General features: G+C 50.3%; 1 protein-coding gene across 6 annotated transcripts in view; it reads right to left on the bottom strand.

Annotated features, from left to right (window-relative positions):
* Nucleotides 1-3,901: 3,901 nt before the first annotated feature.
* lbr (lamin B receptor) overlaps nt 3,902-23,155 on the bottom strand; it is a 32,785-nt gene continuing 13,531 nt past the window's right edge. The window contains exons 5-14 of one of the 6 annotated variants that reach the window (XM_030349932.1): nt 18,494-18,680; nt 17,535-17,731; nt 15,193-15,247; nt 14,901-15,095; nt 14,068-14,171; nt 12,989-13,114; nt 11,654-11,822; nt 8,733-8,813; nt 7,387-7,509; nt 3,902-5,041 (exon numbers count right to left, since the gene is read on the bottom strand). In XM_030349932.1, the coding sequence (XP_030205792.1) occupies nt 4,881-5,041; nt 7,387-7,509; nt 8,733-8,813; nt 11,654-11,822; nt 12,989-13,114; nt 14,068-14,171; nt 14,901-15,095; nt 15,193-15,247; nt 17,535-17,731; nt 18,494-18,680 (1,398 nt within the window). In that variant the 3' untranslated portion in view covers nt 3,902-4,880. Of the gene's footprint in view, nt 5,042-5,070; nt 5,426-7,386; nt 7,510-8,732; nt 8,814-11,653; nt 11,823-12,988; nt 13,115-14,067; nt 14,172-14,900; nt 15,096-15,192; nt 15,248-17,534; nt 17,732-18,493; nt 18,681-23,155 lie in introns of those variants that run through there. The other 5 variants (XM_030349930.1, XM_030349928.1, XM_030349929.1 and 2 more) reach the window with 5 other exon arrangements.

Genomic DNA, 23,155 nt, shown 5'->3' with positions numbered 1-23,155 from the left:
GGGACCTGCAAGTAGCTCTGAGGTCCTTATGTCTACCCCCATTTGAGCCACTAAGTCAGGCAGACCTGACGCGGCTGTCCATGAAGACGGCATTTCTCCTTGCCATTGCAACTGCAAAACGGCTCGGTGAACTCCATGCCTTGTCAGTGAGCCAGGCGTGTTTGCGCTGGCACGCAGATGGGTCAGGAGTAGTGCTCTGGCCGAACCCATCCTTCCTACCCAAACGATTGTCTCCCCATCATGTAAACCAGTCAATCGAGTTGGCTGCTTTCAATCCCCCAGGCTCTCCAGGGGGTGCAGAAAGAGTGTCAGACCTGTTGTGCCCGGTGCGGGCGCTTAGGGCATATGTTGAAGCGACAACCAGCTTGCGTAAGACGGATAACCTCTTTGTCTGTTACGGGGGCTGCAGGAAGGGGGCTGCCCTGTCGAAACAGAGACTCTCCCACTGGGTTGTGGATGTGGTCTTGAATGCCTATAGGGCACAGGGGCTCCCTGTGCCCTTGGCCGTTAAGTGCCACTCTACCAGGAGTATGGCTACATCATGGGCTGCCTTGAAGGGGGTTCCACTTCAGGACATTTGCTCCGCGGCTACATGGTCCTCATCATGTACGTTTGCCCGATACTACAGGGTTAATGTCGCTGCTCCTCATCCTGTGGCGACGGCTGTCTTGTCGACGGCTTCGAGCCCTTGATTGGTGAGCACTCTTCGTGACCTTTTTGGTATTAGTCATCCAGTGCTAAAGCACCGCCTCTGGCGGTCAGTAGGAATGAAATAGAACGATAGTTACGTATGTAACTACGGTTCTATGAATTCCGGATGACCGCCAGAGTTCTCTGTCACTCAGACTTCTCAGATTCCGCGAGAAGATCCAGTTGGAACAGAACCTCGGGTGACTCCGGAATATATAGACTTTCTCGGGTCACCCAGGCGTCACAGGTGACTTTTTTGGTATAATTACTCGACCTGCGCATGCGCGAGATGGAACATCCAGTGCTAAAGCACCGCCTCTGGCGGTCATCCGGAATTCATAGAACCGTAGTTACATACGTAACTATCGTTTAACCTGCAGCTGAGTTTTACCTTGATCTCAATTGCTGTGTCTTCAGAGAAATTCACATCAGACACTAGAGGGCGTATTTTGTGCGTGTTAGTTTAATCTCGAAATTGACGTGGTTTTATAAGGAGACCAGTTTGCAGGATGAAAAAAGGCTCCATCATAACCGACACACACACACACACACAATTAGTTTTATAAATTATTAGAAATCAGAGTACTTCCTGTTTCCAAGCAGTTTAAACCGAAGCTGTGTTCGAAATCGTTCCCTATACACTCGTTCCCTATTCCCTATATAGTGTACATGATATAGTGCACTATATAGGGAATAGGGAACGAGAATTCGGACACTTCGCCTAACATTTCTAAACGTCATTTGCGTCAGTAAATGCGCCTGGTATTTGTGTGACGTGATGCGCCGACATCATCTAAACAAACCGGGCTGGAGGTTGTATTGATGTTGAATGTTACATTTCCTTGTTCAAGTTTTTTTAAATTAATTTTGAATGTTAAATCCCAAATAAATTGTTGACATTTCTAAACGCAAGCCGGAGACTCCATCATTAAATGTATTCGTTTTCGCGGTTATTCAGCTTTTTCTTCTCCCCTGGAAAAATACAACCGCATTGCATTGTGGTATACGGGAGTAAGATGTAGGGAACATCGTATGTACCCTATTTTAAGTCCACTATATAGTGGACCACTGAGAATTCGAACACCCTACAAAATGGCGTGCACCCTATTTAGTGCACTACATCCATGATGGGGAACGATTTCGAACACAGCTCGAGTCAGCTAGGAATCAGCTGATCCTGTACGAGTCGTTACACAGCAATCACGTTCAACCTCGTGCGCAGCTGCGTGTTAAACTCCAAAACCTCCGTTTTAAGGAGTACGGTTTTAATGCGCAGCACAGCTAGCGCAATGCTAACTGACAGAGCAATTGGCCCAGTAAGTTCTTTCGTCTTACACAATATTCTTACGATGTTACCAGACCGTACTGGTCTTTCACCAGTCTCACAAATAAAGCGCACATTTTAAGCTGCAGACTCACTATGAGTTGAGATTCAGAGTTCCTCCCTAAGAGGGCGCTTTACTGTGTTCCAAGGCTGGCTGTCAAACAGCAGCACTGCTTTTAGGGAAGGTAGTAGTTGTAATGTTACTACATTAAAGGCATACTGTACGATTTCCAGTGATATGCACTTTTTAATATGTTGTTGAAATTGGTTTTTACATCCTGACAGCAATAAATAACTTATGGGCAATGAAAAAGAAGCGAAAAAAAGACGAAATCTGTATCGGCTATAAACCTGTTAAAATGCTTACCAATCTGAGACATTGTACCCGAATCTAAAGAACCAATCACAAGCCTGCGCGTTCTCTCCCCTCTGTGTACGAGACTGAGCCGAACTGAGCGCGTTCACGGAGGGCAAAGAAAGCGTTGTTGTCATAGTAGTGTTGTCATGTGAATTGTAACGTTGAGGATAAGGCTCGATGACGTCCATGTCTCAGTGGCGAGCACCGTTGGACGACCCTCCGGGTTCAGGTCCTGCCTGTGTGGACTACCATGGAACCATCGTGTAGCCAAGAGGGGGCTTGACTCGTCTTGAAGTAACATCATGCAGTGTGACGTCACGAGGATGACCCCCCCATAGGTCCGATTTTACATCCCATGAAAATAAAACATCAACAACCCGCAATGCTACATATTTTATTCCAAACGTCCGCACAGTATGAGCTGCAGCAGCCGTCCTGCGCTCCTCCTCCCACCGGGTGTGAAGCGGGCCTGACGGTGGGACCCCCGACAGAGGGCCACAGTAGGGCCTGACGGTGGGACCCCCGACAGAGAGCCACAGTAGGGCCTGACGGTGGGACGCCCGACAGAGGGCCACAGTAGGGCCTGACGGTGGGACGCCTCCAGAGGGCCACAGTAGGGCCTGACGGTGGGACGCCCGACAGAGGGCCACAGTAGGGCCTGACGGTGGGACGCTGACAGAGGGCCACAGTAGGGCCTGACGGTGGGACGACCGACAGAGGGCCACAGTAGGGCCTGACGGTGGGACGCCCGACAGAGGGCCACAGTAGGGCCTGACGGTGGGACGCTGACAGAGGGCCACAGTAGGGCCTGACGGTGGGACGCCTCCACAGAGGGCCACAGTAGGGCCTGACGGTGGGACGACCGACAGAGGGCCACAGTAGGGCCTGACGGTGGGACGCCCGACAGAGGGCCACAGTAGGGCCTGACGGTGGGACGCTGACAGAGGGCCACAGTAGGGCCTGACGGTGGGACGACCGACAGAGGGCCACAGTAGGGCCTGACGGTGGGACGCTGACAGAGGGCCACAGTAGGGCCTGACGGTGGGACGCTGACAGAGGGCCACAGTAGGGCCTGACGGTGGGACCCCCGACAGAGGGCCACAGTAGGGCCTGACGGTGGGTCACCCGACAGAGGGCCACAGTAGGGCCTGACGGTGGGACGCTGACAGAGGGCCACAGTAGGGCCTGACGGTGGGACCCCCGACAGAGGGCCACAGTAGGGCCTGACGGTGGGACGCTGACAGAGGGCCACAGTAGGGCCTGACGGTGGGACCCCCGACAGAGGGCCACAGTAGGGCCTGACGGTGGGACGCCTCCAGAGGGCCACAGTAGGGCCTGACGGTGGGACCCCCGACAGAGGGACACAGTAGGGCCTGACGGTGGGACCCCCGACAGAGGGACACAGTAGGGCCTGACGGTGGGACCCCCGACAGAGGGACACAGTAGGGCCTGACGGTGGGACCCCCGACAGAGGGCCACAGTAGGGCCTGACGGTGGGACCCCCGACAGAGGGACACAGTAGGCGGCGGTTTGGTGTTGTTTTTATTATAAAATTAACTTTAAAGCTAAAATACAAAAGCAACTTTAAATATCTACTGAGAAACATACCTACTGCATGATTTAAAAAGCATATGTACATTGCATTCAGTCACGAGGGAGCGCCACTCCGTCCATCCGGGAGGCGGTGGTTCGAGGCGGCTGTGTTGAAGCCGTCATACCAGACTACATCGATTTAAAGCTCATAAATCACCTTTTTGCCAGTAAAAATAAGCAAACATTTCCAATCGTAAGTCCTGAAAAAATAGCGTTGGTCATGTTTGGAAGCCGTAGAAATACTGGGAAGCGCCGACACGGGGAAAGGTTAAATGAGGGTGATTGTGCGCTACGCAACAGCGCCCCACGCAGGCCGTCTGAGGTAGCGCAGCCCAGAGGAAACGATACAATGAATGGATTTCACCAAGAAAACAAAACGCGTTTCTTTTCACAATAGTGCATTTCTCTAAATCAAAAACCAACACAATGTTGGTCACTCTAAAATTAAGACTAAAGAATTACCCATAAAGATGTGAACGTTGAACCTTCACGAGTTCCTGGGTAGGAAGGCAGTTGATCCTGAGAAGAAGTTAATACTGTAGCTCTGCCCTCCAAATACACGACACCAGGACTCTTTTCACAATAAAAGCAATATACCAGGACTCTCTTCAAAGTAAAAGCGCCATTGTTCCACCTCTCAGAAACCTTGGGTCCTGAATCGGACTCTGAGAGATGGGCTCAGTTCCAATTGGTGAATTAAAACGGCTATATACAAAATATACACCCTAACAATCAACGCAGTGGCCTGTTCCAGAGATTCAAGCGTAGCAAACTTTAAAAACAACTTCTAGCAAAAATGAACAATATTCCAAATAGTCCATGGGCCAATCAGGTGGAGGCGTGTCTCTGCTCTGATAGGTTTAGGACCAGGTCTCTGGAGCCAGCCGGGGGCGGGGTCAGGGGTCAGGGGTCGGTCTAGTAGACCCCGGGGATGATGCGGTAGGGCACGGCCCGGCAGTAGTCGTCCCAGGCCGAGCCGTACTTCCTGCGGCAGTCGGACGTGTCGCGGGCGTCGCGATGGACCAGCAGGATGACGAAGTAGATCATGTAGTACCACGGCAACAGGTGGCCGAAACCTACACACACACACACACACAGAGGTAAACACCATGTAGTACCATGGCAACAGGTGGCCGAAACCTACACACACACACACACACACACATAGAGGTAAACACCATGTAGTACCATGGCAACAGGTGGCCGAAACCAACACACACACACACAGAGGTAAACACCATGTAGTACCATGGCAACAGGTGGCAGAAACCTACACACACACACACACACACAGAGGTAAACACCATGTAGTACCATGGCAACAGGTGGCCGAAACCTACACACACACACACACACAGAGGTAAACACCATGTAGTACCATGGCAACAGGTGGCCGAAACCTACACACACACACACAGAGGTAAACACCATGTAGTACCATGGCAACAGGTGGCCGAAACCTACACACACACACACACAGAGGTAAACACCATGTAGTACCATGGCAACAGGTGGCCGAAACCCACACACACACACACACACACACACACACACACACACACACACACACACACACACACACACACACACACACAGAGGTAAACACCATGTAGTACCATGGCAACAGGTGGCCGAAACCCACACACACACACACACACACACACACACACACACACACACACACACACACACACACACACACACACACACAGAGGTAAACACCATGTAGTACCATGGCAACAGGTGGCCGTAACCTACACACACACACACACACACACACACACACACACACACACACACACACACACACACACACACACACACACACACACACACACACACACACACACACACACACACACACACACAGAGGTAAACACTAGGGGTGTGAACGGTTACACGATCCCTTTTTGTCCTTGTTCACGGTTAACCGTTTTCTTATTAATTAATGATTTTTATTATTTATTTTTAAAGTGGACCGCAGTCGCGCTATAGGGCGATTATTTGTTTATCGACACGCGGATGCGCGAGCAGAATGATCTCAAAGAGAACATTTGTTTGACCGGTTGCCATGGTTATCTCCGTGTGGTTAATTTGCAGTTGCAGCGTTAATTAGGATGTTGTCAGCTTACTGTTTCATTAAACTGTAATCAGAAAACGTGGTTATATTCTAAAGACCCTATAGTATAGGTGGTATAAAGGCTGGGACGAATTATAAATACGTAAACTTTATGTTGAAAGTTTGGACCGTCGCGGATCCCATTGAAACAATGGAGCGGTGATTATTATCTATTTTTTTACGGTTTTCGTTCACTGATTTTTCCTAAACGGTTATGATTTTCTAACCGGTTACACGTGTACCCGTGCACACCCCTAGTAAACACCGTGTAGTACCACGGCAACAGGTGGCAAAACCTACACACACAATTCAACATCATGTAGTACCACGGCAACCAAACCAAGGTAAAACATAATGCGACTGACGCAGGGCCATGATCAGGTCTCCACATTAATATTAAGGCTCAGGGTTAGGGTTTGGTCTTCAGTGCGGTGGTTAGGGTCAGGGTTAGGGTTGGGTCTTCAGTGCGGTGGTTAGGGTCAGGGTTAGGGTTGGGTCTTCAGTGCGGTGGTTAGGGTTAGGGTTGGGTCTTCAGTGCGGTGGTTAGGGTCAGGGTTAGGGTTGGGTCTTCAGTGCGGTGGTTAGGGTCAGGGTTAGGGTTGGGTCTTCAGTGCGGTGGTTAGGGTCAGGGTCAGGGTTAGGGTTGGGTCTTCAGTGCGGTGGTTAGGGTTAGGGTTAGGGTCAGGGTTAGGGTTGGGTCTTCAGTGCGGTGGTTAGGGTTAGGGTTGGGTCTTCAGTGCGGTGGTTAGGGTCAGGGTTAGGGTTGGGTCTTCAGTGCAGTGGTTAGGGTTAGGGTTAGGGTTAGGGTTGGGTCTTCAGTGCGGTGGTTAGGGTCAGGGTCAGGGTTAGGGTTGGGTCTTCAGTGAGGTGGTTAGGGTCAGGGTTAGGGTTAGGGTTGGGTCTTCAGTGCGGTGGTTAGGGTCAGGGTCAGGGTTAGGGTTGGGTCTTCAGTGCGGTGGTTAGGGTCAGGGTCAGGGTTAGGGTTGGGTCTTCAGTGAGGTGGTTAGGGTTAGGGTTAGGGTTGGGTCTTCAGTGCGGGGGTTAGGGTTAGGGTTAGGGTTGGGTCTTCAGTGCAGTGGTTAGGGTTAGGGTCAGGGTTAGGGTTGGGTCTTCAGTGCGGTGGTTAGGGTCAGGGTCAGGGTTAGGGTTGGGTCTTCAGTGAGGTGGTTAGGGTTAGGGTTAGGGTTAGGGTTGGGTCTTCAGTGAGGTGGTTAGGGTCAGGGTTAGGGTTGGGTCTTCAGTGAGGTGGTTAGGGTTAGGGTTAGGGTTGGGTCTTCAGTGCGGGGGTGTATCAGGACTGACCACAAGGGAGGGACCAGGCCAGGGCCATGATCAGGTCTCCCAGGTAGTTGGGGTGTCTCACCACCCCCCACCACCCGGACACCAGCAGACTCTTCCCCGTTGCCGTGGGGATGCTCTTCATGTCTGAGAGAGAGAGAGAGAGAGAGAGAGAGATATTAGGGAATGCCTTGTTTGATGTTTTTGAGAACGTCTGGACTGTGTAGCTATATCTCTGTGTATCTATCTCTATATCTCTATCTCTGTGTATCTATCTCTATATCTCTGAGTATCTATCTCTATATCTCTGTGTATCTATCTATATCTCTGTGTATCTATCTCTATCTCCCTATCTCTATATCTCTGTGTATCTATCTCTATATCTATATCTCTATATCTCTGAGTATCTATCTCTATATCTCTGAGTATCTATCTTTATATCTGTGTATCTATCTCTATATCTCTGAGTATCTATCTCTATATCTCTGAGTATCTATCTCTATATCTCTGAGTATCTATCTCTCTATCTCTATATCTCTGAGTATCTATATTTATATCTCTGTCTCTGAGTATCTATCTCTATGTCTCTGAGTATCTATCTCTATATCTCTGAGTATCTATCCCTATATCTCTGAGTATCTATCTCTATATCTCTATGTCTGAGTATCTATCGCTATATCTCTATGTCTCTGAGTATCTATCTCTATGTCTCTGAGTATCTATCTCTATATCTCTATGTCTCTGAGTATCTATCTCTATATCTCTGTGTATCTATCTCTATATCTCTGAGTATCTATCTGTATATCTCTGAGTATCTATCTCTCTATCTCTATATCTCTGAGTATCTATCTTTATATCTTTATGTCTCTGAGTATCTATCTCTATATTTCTATGTCTCTGAGTATCTATCTCTATATCTCTATATCTCTGAGTATCTATCTCTATATCTCTGAGTATCTATCTCTATATCTCTGAGTATCTATCTCTCTATCTCTGAGTATCTATCTTTATATCTCTATGTCTCTGGGTATCTATCTCTATATCTCTATGTCTCTGAGTATCTATCTCTATATCTCTGAGTATCTATCTCTATATCTCTGTGTATCTATCTCTATATCTCTATGTCTCTGAGTATCTATCTCTATATCTCTATGTCTCTGAGTATCTATCTCTATGTCTCTGAGTATCTATCTCTACGAGGGAGAGGGAGGGAGAGGGAGGGAGGGAGAGGGAGGGAGAGAGAGGGAGAGAGAGGGGAGGGAGGGAGAGAGGGAGAGGGAGGGAGGGAGGGAGAGGGGAGGGAGAGAGAGGGGGAGGGAGAGAGAGAGAGGGAGAGAGGGAGAGGGAGGGAGGGAGGGAGAGGGTCTTACTGGCGAGGGAGGCGGCAGCCGGGTTCCTCCTGAAGGAGTTCTTCTGGGAGTTGGACTGCCTGAAGATGTAGAAGCCCAGGACTGGAGGAAACACACACACACACACACACACACACACACACGGTTACATACAACACTAATCCCACCACACACTGACAGCTCCACCTCAAACACGGTGATCCACCAAAGTGCGAGTGTGCTAAACCCGGTGCGGAGCGTGTTTCTCCGCCTGCAGCCATATTCATGGTCCAGCAGAGAGAGAGAGAGAGAGAGAGAGAGAGAGAGAGAGAGAGAGAGAGAGAGAGAGAGAGAGAGAGAGAGAGAGAGAGAGAGAGAGAGAGAGAGAGAGAGAGAGAGAGAGAGAGAGAGAGAGAGAGAGAGAGAGAGAGAGAGAGAGAGAGAGAGAGAGAGAGAGAGAGAGAGAGAGAGAGAAGGAGGGAGAGGGAGAGAGAGATGGCAAAGAGCCACAGAGAGGGTGAAGATAGAGACAAAGAGACAGAGTATAGGCGGAGGAGACCGTCCAGATGACTTCTACTGGGATTAAACTCGCTGCGATAGATCTGCTTCCTCTTGAACCTGGCTGAGGCTGAGAGGGGGAGAAGGTGAGAGGGGGAGAGGGTCAGCGGGTGAGAGGGGGAGGGGGTGAGAGGGTCAGCGGGTGAGAGGGTCAGCAGGTGGGAGGGGGAGAGGGTGAGAGGTTCAGCGGGTGAGAGACAGAGCGGTCATTGAGAGTGTGCTGACATCCTCCCTCATCATATTCCCCAATCCAAAGGCCAGGCTACAAAGAGTGTTCCGGGCGGCAGAGCGGATCACCGTGCGCCCCCCGCCCCCCCCATCATGGACCCCCACAGCGGCAGAGCGGATCACCGTGCGCCCCCGCCCCCCCATCATGGACCCCCACAGCGGCAGAGCGGATCACCGGGCGCCCCCGCCCCCCCCATCATGGACCCCCACAGCGGCAGAGCGGATCACCGGGCGCCCCCGCCCCCCCATCATGGACCCCCACAGCGGCAGAGCGGATCACCGTGCGCCCCCGCCCCCCCATCATGGACCCCCACAGCGGCAGAGCGGATCACCGTGCGCCCCCGCCCCCCCATCATGGACCCCCACAGCACCAGACCATTAACTGAGCTGTGAAGACTGCGGCTGACCCCTCCCATCCTGCCAATAGCCTGGTTAATCTTCTCCCCTCTGGGAAGCGGTACAGGGCTATTATGTCCAAAACATCACGTCACCTCCACAGTTTTTTCCCCCAAGCAATAGCCCTCCTAAATAACTCTTAAACTTGGACACCATTGCACTTTAATTTTATTTAACACTGCACTATCTCCATTCCTATTAATGTATTGCTCATTATGGTACCGTTTGTCCTTGTATTGTGTTCTTGTCTTTCTGTTTTACTGTGTTTTGCCTGCATGGAGAATGCCAATTCAAATTCCTAGTATCTGTATACATGCAAAATAAAGTTGAATTGAATTGAGGGTGAGAGAGTAAGAGGGTGAGAGAGTCAGAGGGTGAGAGAGTGAGAGAGTCAGAGGGTGAGAGAGTCAGAGGGTAAGAGAGTGAGAGGGTGAGAGAGTCAGAGGGTGAGAGGGTCAGAGGGTGAGAGGGTGAGAGAGTCAGAGGGTGAGAGAGTCAGAGGGTGAGAGGGTGAGAGAGTCAGAGGGTGAGAGAGTCAGAGGGTAAGAGAGTGAGAGGGTGAGAGAGTCAGAGGGTGAGAGAGTCAGAGAGTGAGAGGGTGAGAGAGTCAGAGGGTGAGAGGGGGAGAGAGTCAGAGGGGGAGAGGGTCAGAGGGTGAGAGGGTGAGAGGGTCAGAGGGTGAGCGGGTGAGAGGGTGAGAGAGTCAGAGGGTGAGAGGGTGAGAGAGTCAGAGGGTGAGAGAGTCAGAGGGTGAGAGGGTCAGAGGGTGAGAGGGTGAGAGAGTCAGAGGGTGAGAGGGTCAGAGGGTGAGAGGGTCAGAGGGTGAGAGAGTCAGAGAGTGAGAGAGTCAGAGGGGGAGAGAGTGAGAGAGTCAGAGGGTGAGAGAGTCAGAGGGTGAGAGTCAGAGGGGGAGAGGGTCAGCGAGTGAGAGGGTGAGAGAGTCAGAGGGTGAGAGAGTCAGAGGGTGAGAGGGTGAGAGAGTCAGAGGGTCAGAGGGTGAGAGAGTCAGAGAGTGAGAGAGTCAGAGGGGGAGAGAGTGAGAGAGTCAGAGGGTGAGAGAGTCAGAGGGTGAGAGTCAGAGGGGGAGAGGGTCAGCGAGTGAGAGGGTGAGAGAGTCAGAGGGTCAGAGGGTGAGAGAGTCAGAGGGTGAGAGGGTCAGAGGGTGAGAGGGTCAGAGGGTGAGAGGGTCAGAGGGTGAGAGGGTCAGAGGGTGAGAGGGTCAGAGGGTCAGAGGGTCAGAGGGTGAGAGGGTCAGAGGGTCAGAGGGTGAGAGAGTCAGAGGGTGAGAGGGTCAGAGGGTGAGAGGGTCAGAGGGTCAGAGGGTGAGAGGGGGAGAGAGTCAGAGGGTCAGAGGGTGAGAGGGGGAGAGAGTCAGAGGGTGAGAGGGTCAGAGGGTGAGAGGGGGAGAGAGTCAGAGGGTCAGAGGGTGAGAGGGGGAGAGAGTCAGAGGGTGAGAGGGTTAGAGGGTCAGAGGGTGAGAGGGGGAGAGAGTCAGAGGGTGAGAGGGTCAGAGGGTGAGAGGGTGAGAGGGTCAGAGGGTGAGAGGGTCAGAGGGTCAGAGGGGGAGAGGGGGAGAGAGTCAGAGGGTCAGAGGGTGAGAGGGTCAGAGGGTGAGAGGGTCAGAGGGTCAGAGGGTGAGAGGGTCAGAGGGTGAGAGGGGGAGAGAGTCAGAGGGTGAGAGGGTCAGAGGGTCAGAGGGTGAGAGGGTCAGAGGGTGAGAGGGTCAGAGGGTCAGAGGGTGAGAGGGTCAGAGGGTGAGAGGGGCGGGGGGGGGCACTGACGTTTGAGGGTGAGGATGGCCAGCAGGGCGGGGGGGCCCAGGCCGTGGGGGTGCTCCACCAGGTAGTAGGCCTGCAGGCTGTAGGTGAAGGGCACCCACACCAGGTCCCCGAAGGCCAGCATGAAGCCGAAGCCGTCGTGCATCAGGTCCATGGTGGTCAGGATGGCCTCCTGGGGACACGGGCATTATGGGATGGACGGGACACAGGGTCATTATGGGATGGACGGGACACAGGGCATTATGGGATGGAGGGGGAGACAGGGCATTATGGGATGGAGGGGGAGACAGGGCATTATGGGATGGACGGGGAGACGGGGTCATTATGGGATTGACGGGACACAGGGTCATTATGGGATGGGAGGGGCAGCACTAGTGTGTATTATGGGATGGCAGCACTAGTGTTTATCATGGGATGGCAGCACTAGTGTTTATTATGGGATGGCAGCACTAGTGTTTATCATGGGATGGGAGGGGCGGCACTAGTGTTTATTATGGGATGGAAAGGGCAGCACTAGTGTTTATTATGGGATGGCAGCACTAGTGTTTATTATGGGATGGCAGCACTAGTGTTTATTATGGGATGGCAGCACTAGTGTGTATTATGGGATGGCAGCGCTAGTGTTTATCATGGGATGGCAGCACTAGTGTTTATTATGGGATGGCAGCACTAGTGTTTATCATGGGTTGGCAGCACTAGTGTTTATTATGGGATGGCAGCACTAGTGTTTATTATGGGATGGCAGCACTAGTGTTTATCATGGGATGGCAGCACTAGTGTTTATCATGGGATGGCAGCACTAGTGTGTATTATGGGATGGGAGGGGCAGCAATAGTGTGTATTATGGGATGGCAGCACTAGTGTTTATTATGGGATGGCAGCACTAGTGTTTATCATGGGATGGCAGCACTAGTGTTTATTATGGGATGGCAGCACTAGTGTGTATTATGGGATGGCAGCACTAGTGTTTATCATGGAATGGCAGCACTAGTGTGTATTATGGGATGGCAGCACTAGTGTTTATTATGGGATGGCAGCACTAGTGTTTATTATGGGATGGGAGGGGCAGCACTAGTGTTTATCATGGGATGGCAGCACTAGTGTTTATCATGGGATGGCAGCAGTAGTGTTATCATGGGATGGCAGCACTAGTGTTTATTATGGGATGGCAGCACTAGTGTTTATTATGGGATGGCAGCACTAGTGTTTATCATGGGATGGTAGCACTAGTGTTTATCATGGGATTGCAGCACTAGTGTTTATCATGGGATGGCAGCACTAGTGTTTATTATGGGATGGCAGCACTAGTGTGTATTATGGGATATGCTGTGTGAGCACCTCGTTCCAGAGGCCGTCCACCACGTAGAGCAGCTGGAAGGCGTTGACCAGCAGCATGGCGGGAGAGGGAGAGCTCAGACCCTGGAGCCGCATCTCAGCCACGGCCAGGGAGGCGTTGATCACACACTGGGGGGGGGGGGGGGGGGGACAGGTTAGTGCGGGTAGGGCAGGGTGCCACTGCTGTCTGTATGAAGACCCATTCTGATACCAGCTATACCTCTCCAATAGCATCAGCTAGCGAGCGGGGCATAGTGCTATAACTCCTGCACCTCCCCTTCTGCCCACCAGGGGGCGCTATAGACCCAGATACGTGTGGCTGCACCTCCCCTTCTGCCCACCAGGGGGCGCCCCCCTAGAGACCCAGGGGGCGCCCCCCAATAGACCCAGGGGGCGCCCCCCTATAGACCCAGAGACGTGAGGCTGCACCTCCCCTTCTGCCCACCAGGGGGCGCCCCCCTAGAGACCCAGGGGGCGCCCCCTTATAGACCCAGGGGGCGCCCCCCTAGAGACCCAGATACGTGAGGCTGCACCTCCCCTTCTGCCCACCAGGGGGCGCCCCCCTATAGACCCAGGGGGCGCCCCCCTAGAGACCCAGATACGTGAGGCTGCGGCTCCCCTTCTGCCCACCAGGGGGCGCCCCCCTAGAGACCCAGGGGGCGCCCCCCTAGAGACCCAGATACGTGAGGCTGCACCTCCCCTTCTGCCCACCAGGGGGCGCCCCCCTAGAGACCCAGGGGGCGCCCCCTTATAGACCCAGGGGGCGCCCCCTTTAGACCCAGATACGTGAGGCTGCACCTCCCCTTCTGCCCACCAGGGGGCGCCCCCCTAGAGACCCAGGGGGCGCCCCCCTAGAGACCCAGGGGGCGCCCCCCTATAGACCCATGGGGTGCCCCCCTATAGACCCAGAGACGTGAGGCTGCACCTCCCCTTCTGCCCACCAGTGGGCGCCCCCCTATAGACCCAGAGACGTGAGGCTGCACCTCCCCTTCTGCCCACCAGTGGGCGCCCCCCTATAGACCCACAGAAGTCAGGCTGCACCTCCCCTTCTGCCCACCAGGGGGAGCATGTGACCCACTCACCCAGCCAATCAGCCCGGGGCGCATCTCACAGAAGAACTTGAGGTCAAAGGTCCCGATGCGGGGGTTCAGCTCGCGGCCCTTGAAGAAGTCGTACATCAGGCTCCCTGCAGGGGGGGTCAAAGGTCAGCTCATTGATTTAAACATACGATACTCCACCTCTTCAGACCCCTTTAGCACATGCCTGTATCCATAGCAACTTCTTTAAAAGGAGCCGGTCGGCCGGTCAGTCCTCTCCTCCGAGGGCATGGCGATCGTCATGGTGATCGATATAGTAATCGTCATGGTGATCGATATAGTAATCGTCATGGTGATCGATATAGTAATCGTCATGGCGATCGATATAGTAATCGTCATGGTGATCGATATAGTAATCGTCATAGTGATCTATATAGTAATCGTCATGGTGATCGATATAGTAATCGTCATGGTGATCGATATAGTAATCGTCATGGTGATCGATATAGTAATCGTCATAGTGATCTATATGGTAATCGTCATGGTGATCTATATGGTAATCGTCATGGTGATCGATATGGTAATCGTCATGTGATCGATATAGTAATCGTCATGGTGATCGATATAGTAATCGTCATAGTGATCTATATAGTAATCGTCATGGTGATCTATATGGTAATCGTCATGGTGATCGATATGGTAATCGTCATGGTGATCGATATGGTAATCATCATGGTGATCGATATGGTAATCGTCATGGTGATCTATATAGTAATCGTCATGGTGATCTATATAGTAATCGTCATGGTGATCGATATGGTAATCGTCATGGTGATCGATATGGTAATCGTCATGGTGATCGATATGGTAATCATTACCCGAGTTGCCCCCCAGGGCGCGCTCCGGGGTGGGGGCGTGGCGGGAGCGGGCGTACAGGTAGACGCTGAGCAGCAGGGAGAGCAGGAAGGAAGCGGCGGCCAGCTGCAGGAAGTGGGAGTGGATGTAGGACAGGTCCGCGCCCTGGTGGACGGCCGCCGCCACGGCAACGCCGCTCACCACGATGGCAAAGAACCCTGAGGGGGGGGAGGGGGTGAGACAGGGCTAGACCAGCACACAGACCAGTGTGTGTGTGTGTGTGTGTGTGTGTGTGTGTGTGTGTGTTTGTCGCACCGTTGGTTCTGTACTTCAGTCTCTCTCCAGATCGCAGAGGCATGCCCTCACTCAGCTGGAGATGAAGAGAGAGTAAAGAGAGTTAAGATAGAGAGACACAGAGACAGAGAGAGAGAGTAAAGAGAGAGAGACACAGAGACAGAGAGAGAGAGAGTAAAGAGAGAGAGACACAGAGACAGAGAGAGAGAGTAAAGAGAGAGACACAGAGACAGAGGGAGAGAGTAAAGAGAGAGAGACACAGAGACAGAGGGAGAGAGAGTAAAGAGAGAGACACAGAGACAGAGGGAGAGAGTAAAGAGAGAGAGACACAGAGACAGAGGGAGAGAGTAAAGAGAGAGAGACACAGAGACAGAGGGAGAGAGTAAAGAGAGCGAGACACAGAGACAGAGGGAGAGAGAGTAAAGAGAGAGACACAGAGACAAAGAGAGAGAGAGTAAAGAGAGAGAGAGACAGAGGGAGAGAGTAAAGAGAGAGAGACACAGAGACAGAGGGAGAGAGAGTAAAGAGAGAGTTAAGAGAGAGAGACACAGAGACAGAGAGAGAGAGTAAAGAGAGAGACACAGAGACAGAGGGAGAGAGAGTAAAGAGAGTTAAGAGAGAGAGACACAGAGACAGAGAGAGAGAGTAAAGAGAGAGAGACACAGAGACAGAGAGAGAGAGAGTAAAGAGAGAGAGACACAGAGACAAAGAGAGAGAGTAAAGAGAGAGAGACACAGAGACAGAGGGAGAGAGTAAAGAGAGAGAGACACAGAGACAGAGGGGGAGAGAGTAAAGAGAGAGAGACACAGAGACAGAGAGAGAGAGTAAAGAGAGAGAGACACAGAGACAGAGGGAGAGAGAGTAAAGAGAGAGAGACACAGAGACAAAGAGAGAGAGAGTAAAGAGAGAGAGAGACAGAGGGAGAGAGTAAAGAGAGAGAGACACAGAGACAGAGGGAGAGAGAGTAAAGAGAGAGACACAGAGACAAAGAGAGAGAGAGTAAAGAGAGAGAGAGACAGAGGGAGAGACACAGAGGGAGAGAGTAAAGAGAGAGAGACACAGAGACAGAGGGGGAGAGAGTAAAGAGAGAGAGACACAGAGACAGAGAGAGAGAGTAAAGAGAGAGAGACACAGAGACAGAGGGAGAGAGAGTAAAGAGAGAGTTAAGAGAGAGAGACACAGAGACAGAGACAGAGGGTGAGAGAGTAAAGAGAGAGTTAAGAGAGGGAGACACAGAGACAGAGAGAGAGAGTAAAGAGAGAGACACAGAGACAGAGGTAGAGAGAGTAAAGAGAGAGTTAAGAGAGAGAGAGACACAGAGACAGAGACAGAGGGAGAGAGAGTAAAGAGAGAGACACAGAGACAGAGTTAAGAGAGAGAGACACAGAGACAGAGAGAAAAGAGAGAGACACAGAGACACAGAGAGAGAGTTAAGAGAGAGAGACACAGAGACAGAGAGTAAAGAGAGAGACACAGAGACACAGAGAGAGAGTTAAGAGAGAGAGACACAGAGACAGAGAGTAAAGAGAGAGACACAGAGAGAGAGTTAAGAGAGAGAGACACAGAGACAGAGAGTAAAGAGAGAGACACAGAGACAGAGGGAGAGTGAGAATATAGACTAGACCAAAACCAGAGTCCAAGTAAACCAACCATTGAAACCATAGTCCCAGTAAAGCAGTCAGTAAGGCCCAGGTCTCAGTAAAGCAGTCAGTAAGGCCCAGGTCCCAGTAAAGCAGTCAGTAAGGCCCAGGTCCCAGTAGCAGGCAGTAAGGCCCAGGTCCCAGTAGCAGGCAGTAAGGCCCAGGTCTCAGTAAAGCAGTCAGTAAGGCCCAGGTCCCAGTAGCAGTCAGTAAGGCCCAGGTCCCAGTAGCAGGCAGTAAGGCCCAGGTCCTAGTAGCAGGCAGTAAGGCGGTGTCACGCCAAATTTGTACCGGATGCCAAATTTGTACCAGGCACGTCATCATGATTACGTAAGGGTTGTTCGTTGCCGGGCAGGTTTAAAAAAACATTTGCGCTCATGTTGCCAAAGAAGAAATAACATAATATAGAAAACGGATCGCTAGATAACACTTGTTTTTACTTTATATTTGTATTGTATTCAATAGTTTAATCAAATTTAGCAAGTAAACTGAGTGTTTAAAGCAGGTCAAGGACGAAATAGCACAATACAGATAACAGATCGCTAGATAGAAGGTTCGCGAATGTTCGTGAACCTTTCACGTCATTCGACGCGATCGTCCGTTGCCAGGCAACGGACGACGCGATCATCTGTTGCCAGGCAGGTTTGGAATGGATTACGTATGGATGACGCGCCCGGTACAAATTTGGCAGCCGGTACAAATTTGGCGTGACAGCGGCCGTACCTTGCCGACGGGCAGCAGGTAGAGCAGGGCCTGGAAGAGGACCCAGAGCAGGACCAGGACCAGGGCCTGGGGGTCCCAGAAGGCCTCCAGCGGGGGCAGCGGCGGGGGGAAGTGGATCAGGCTGGGGTCCTCCAGGTTCACCTGCAGCACCACAAACAGAACCCAGGACGGCAGGAACAGCAGCCACAGGTAGGCCCCTGGAGAGACAGACCATAATACTGACCCACACCAGCAGACAGACCATAATACTGACCCCACACCAGGTTAGAGTCCAGACAGACCATAATACTGACCCCACACCAGGTTAGAGTCCAGACAGACCATAATACTGACCCCACACCAGGTTAGAGTCCAGACAGACCATAATACTGACCCTACACCAGGTTAGAGTCCCGACACACCATAATACTGACCCCACACCAGGTTAGAGTCCAGACAGACCATAATACTGACCCTACACCAGGTTAGAGTCCAGACAGACCATAATACTGACCCTACACCAGGTTAGAGTCCAGACAGACCATAATACTGTCCCAGTGAGGGTCAGCCACCAGGACACACCCTCACTAGAACAGGACTCAACTCACCCTCTCCTCCACTCCCCCTCCCTGCACTCTCCTTCTCCCCCCTCCCCTCCTTCTCCTCACCCTCTCTCCCCTCAACCTACCTCCCCCCCTCCCTCCCCTCACCCTCTCCCCCCCTCCCTCCCCCCCTACCTATCCGGCCTACCTCCCCTCGCCCCCTCCCCTTCCTCACCCTCCCTCCCTCCCCTCCCCCCCCTCCCTCCCCCCTACCTATCCGGCCTACCTCCCCTCCCCCCTCCCTCCCCGGCCTACCTCCCCTCCCCCCTCCCTCCCCGGCCTACCTCCCTTTCCTCACCCTCTCTCCCTCCCCCCCCTCCCCCCTACCTATCTGGCCTACCTCCCCTCCCTCACCCTCCCCCCCTCCCTTCCCCCTACCTATCCGGCCTCCAAAGTCCAGCGGGGGGCTGCCCGCGGGGGGCGGAGCCTCCGTCTGCTCAGCCTCCGTCTGCTCCGCCTCCGGCTCCTCCTCCGGGGGGGCGGGCTCCACGGCCGGGTCGTCCTTGCGGCGCCGGAGGTTGTAGCGGCTCTGGCTCTTCTCCGGCTCCGCCTTGAGCTCCGCCTTCTGGGAGACGGGGAGAGGCGCCGTCGTTAGGGAGAGGCGCCGTCGTTAGGGAGAGGCGCCGTCGTTAGGGAGAGGCGCCGTCGTTAGGGAGAGGCGCCGTCGTTAGGGAGAGGCGCCGTCGTTAGGGAGAGGCGCCGTCGTTAGGCAGCGGTCACTCTGAGCATCGGCCCATCATTCAGTACACCTGTTATTATAGTCGACATAGGCCTGTTAGAACAGGGATTATATCTACATCTATCTATAATAACACCTGTTATTATAGTCGACATAGGCCTGTTAGAACAGGGGATTATATCTACATCTATCTATAATAACACCTGTTATTATAGTCGACATAGGCCTGTTAGAACAGGGGATTATATCTACATCTATCTATAATAACACCTGTTATTATAGTCGACGTAGGCCTGTTAGAACAGGGATTATATCTACATCTATCTATAATAACACCTGTTATTATAGTCGACATAGGCCTGTTAGAACAGGGGATTATATCTACATCTATCTATAATAACACCTGTTATTATAGTCGACATAGGCCTGTTAGAACAGGGGATTATATCTACATCTATCTATAATAACACCTGTTATTATAGTAGACATAGGCCTGTTAGAACAGGGATTATATCTACATCTATCTATAATAACACCTGTTATTATAGTCGACATAGGCCTGTTAGAACAGGGGATTATATCTACATCTATCTATAATAACACCTGTTATTATAGTCGACATAGGCCTGTTAGAACAGGGGATTATATCTACATCTATCTATAATAACACCTGTTATTATAGTCGACATAGGCCTGTTAGAACAGGGGATTATATCTACATCTATCTATAATAAAACCCGTTAATATAGTCGACATAGGCATGCTAGAACAGGGATTATATCTACATCTATCTATAATAACACCTGTTATTATAGTCGACATAGGCCTGTTAGAACAGGGGATTATATCTACATCTATCTATAATAACACCTGTTATTATAGTCGACATAGGCCTGTTAGAACAGGGGATTATATCTACATCTATCTATAATAACACCTGTTATTATAGTCGACATAGGCCTGTTAAAACAGGGGATTATATCTACATCTATCTATAATAACACCTGTTATTATAGTCGACATAGGCCTGTTAGAACAGGGATTATATCTACATCTATCTATAATAACACCTGTTATTATAGTCGACATAGGCCTGTTAGAACAGGGGATTATATCTACATCTATCTATAATAACACCTGTTATTATAGTCGACATAGGCCTGTTAGAACAGGGGATTATATCTACATCTATCTATAATAACACCTGTTATTATAGTCGACATAGGCCTGTTAGAACAGGGGATTATATCTACATCTATCTATAATAACACCTGTTATTATAGTAGACATAGGCCTGTTAGAACAGGGATTATATCTACATCTATCTATAATAACACCTGTTATTATAGTCGACATAGGCCTGTTAGAACAGGGGATTATATCTACATCTATCTATAATAACACCTGTTATTATAGTCGACATAGGCCTGTTAGAACAGGGGATTATATCTACATCTATCTATAATAACACCTGTTATTATAGTCGACATAGGCCTGTTAGAACAGGGGATTATATCTACATCTATCTATAATAAAACCCGTTAATATAGTCGACATAGGCCTGTTAGAACAGGGATTATATCTACATCTATCTATAATAACACCTGTTATTATAGTCGACATAGGCCTGTTAGAACAGGGGATTATATCTACATCTATCTATAATAACTAGAGCTGTCAGTTAAACGCGTTATTAATGGCGTTAACGCAAACCAATTTTAACAGCGTTAAACAAATTATCGCGCGATTAACGCCATTGTTTTATTTAAAAAAAAAAGATTTTTTTTTTTTTTCTTTGGCTCAAAACATAGAAGCAGTAGCCTGACTGCTATGTTCAAATGACATTTGTTCAAAGCAGTCGTTTAATTGCACTATAGGCTCTTTTTTTGTATCGTCCTGTTTTGATCAGTATATATGCCAATGTTGTTATCAATAAAAAATCATTTGCACAAGGCAAGCCGATGCACTTCACCATGTTGATAAGATAATTAAAATGAGAAGAATTATGGGACAAACAAATCAAGGGATATTTAGCATAGAAAAATAATTTGCGATTAAATGCGATTAATCGTGAGTTAACTATGACATTAATGCGATTAATCACGATTAAATATTTTAATCGCTTGACAGCTCTAATAATAACACCTGTTATTATAGTCGACATAGGCCTGTTAGAACAGGGATTATATCTACATCTATCTATAATAATACCTGTTATTATAGTCGACATAGGCCTGTTAGAACAGGGGATTATATCTACATCTATCTATAATAACACCTGTTATTATAGTCGACGTAGGCCTGTTAGAACAGGGGATTATATCTACATCTATCTATAATAACACCTGTTATTATAGTCGACATAGGCCTGTTAGAACAGGGATTATATCTACATCTATCTATAATAACACCTGTTATTATAGTCGACATAGGCCTGTTAGAACAGGGGATTATATCTACATCTATCTATAATAACACCTGTTATTATAGTCGACATAGGCAAGTTAGAACAGGGGATTATATCTACATCTATCTATAATAACACCTGTTATTATAGTCGACATAGGCCTGTTAGAACAGGGGATTATATCTACATCTATCTATAATAACACCTGTTATTATAGTCGACATAGGCCTGTTAGAACAGGGATTATATCTACATCTATCTATAATAACACCTGTTATTATAGTCCACATAGAACTGTTAGAACAGGGGATTATATCTACATCTATCTATAATAACACCTGTTATTATAGTCGACATAGGCCAGTTAGAACAGGGGATTATATCTACATCTATCTATAATAACACCTGTTATTATAGTCGACATAGGCCTGTTAGAACAGGGGATTATATCTACATCTATCTATAATAACATGTGTCGCCCTGACCAGAACAAGAGGCTTAAAGGGACTCGGCTGGCTGTTCCTACACCTTAACAGGTGTATGAATCAGTACTCTCAGTATAGAAACAATGGTATGAAAGGGTTAGCCTAACCCTAGCGGTATAGTCCCCTTCATGCTGCCAGTCATCAGTACCAGGTGGGGGGAGAAACAGAGCTGTGTCCGTTGTAGCTCAGCCTGCTTGGTTGCACACAGCTGTGCTGACTGACTCAGACACTAATGCCTATCACATGCACCGCATTCCCTCCGTCTCCATACTGAGAGCTCAACCTCCTCGCTCTCTGTCTCCATACTGAGAGCTCAACCTCCTCGCTCTCTGTCTCCATACTGAGAGCTCAACCTCCTCACTCTCTGTCTCCATACTGAGAGCTCAACCTCCTCGCTCTCTGTCTTCATACTGAGAGCTCAACCTCCTCACTCTCCTTCTCCATACTGAGAGCTCAACCTCCTCGCTCTGTCTCCATACTGAGAGCTCAACCTCCTCGCTCTGTCTCCATACTGAGAGCTCAACCTCCTCGCTCTGTCTCCATACTGAGAGCTCAACCTCCTCGCTCTCTGTCTCCATACTGAGAGCTCAACCTCATCCCTCCATCCCCATACTGAGAGCTCAACCTCATCCCTCCATCCCCATACTGAGAGCTCAACCTCATCCCTCCGTCTCCATACTGAGAGCTCAACCTCATCCCTCCATCCCCATACTGAGAGCTCAACCTCATCCCTCCGTCTCCATACTGAGAGCTCAATCTCATCCCTCCATCACCATACTGAGAGCTCAACCTCATCCCTCCGTCTCCATACTGAGAGCTCAACCTCCTCACTCTGTCTCCATACTGAGAGCTCAACCTCCTCGCTCTGTCTCCATACTGAGAGCTCAACCTCCTCGCTCTGTCTCCATACTGAGAGCTCAACCTCCTCGCTCTGTCTCCATACTGAGAGCTCAACCTCCTCGCTCTGTCTCCATACTGAGAGCTCAACCTCCTCGCTCTGTCTCCATACTGAGAGCTCAACCTCATCGCTCTGTCTCCATACTGAGAGCTCAACCTCATCGCTCTCTGTCTCCATACTGAGAGCTCAACCTCCTCGCTCTGTCTCCATACTGAGAGCTCAACCTCCTCGCTCTGTCTCCATACTGAGAGCTCAACCTCATCGCTCTCTGTCTCCATACTGAGAGCTCAACCTCCTCGCTCTGTCTCCATACTGAGAGCTCAACCTCCTCGCTCTGTCTCCATACTGAGAGCTCAACCTCATCGCTCTCTGTCTCCATACTGAGAGCTCAACCTCCTCGCTCTCTGTCTCCATACTGATATAGCTCAACCTCATCGCTCTCTGTCTCCATACTGATATAGCTCAACCTCATCGCTCTGTCTCCATACTGATATAGCTCAACAGCTTCCCTTCTCCATACTGAGAGCTCAACCTCATCCCTCCATCCCCATACTGAGAGCTCAACCTCATC

This window comes from Gadus morhua, unplaced genomic scaffold, assembly GCF_902167405.1.
Source record: "Gadus morhua unplaced genomic scaffold, gadMor3.0, whole genome shotgun sequence".
NCBI lineage: Eukaryota > Metazoa > Chordata > Actinopteri > Gadiformes > Gadidae > Gadus > Gadus morhua.
This window is presented reverse-complemented; position numbering and strand designations above follow the sequence as displayed.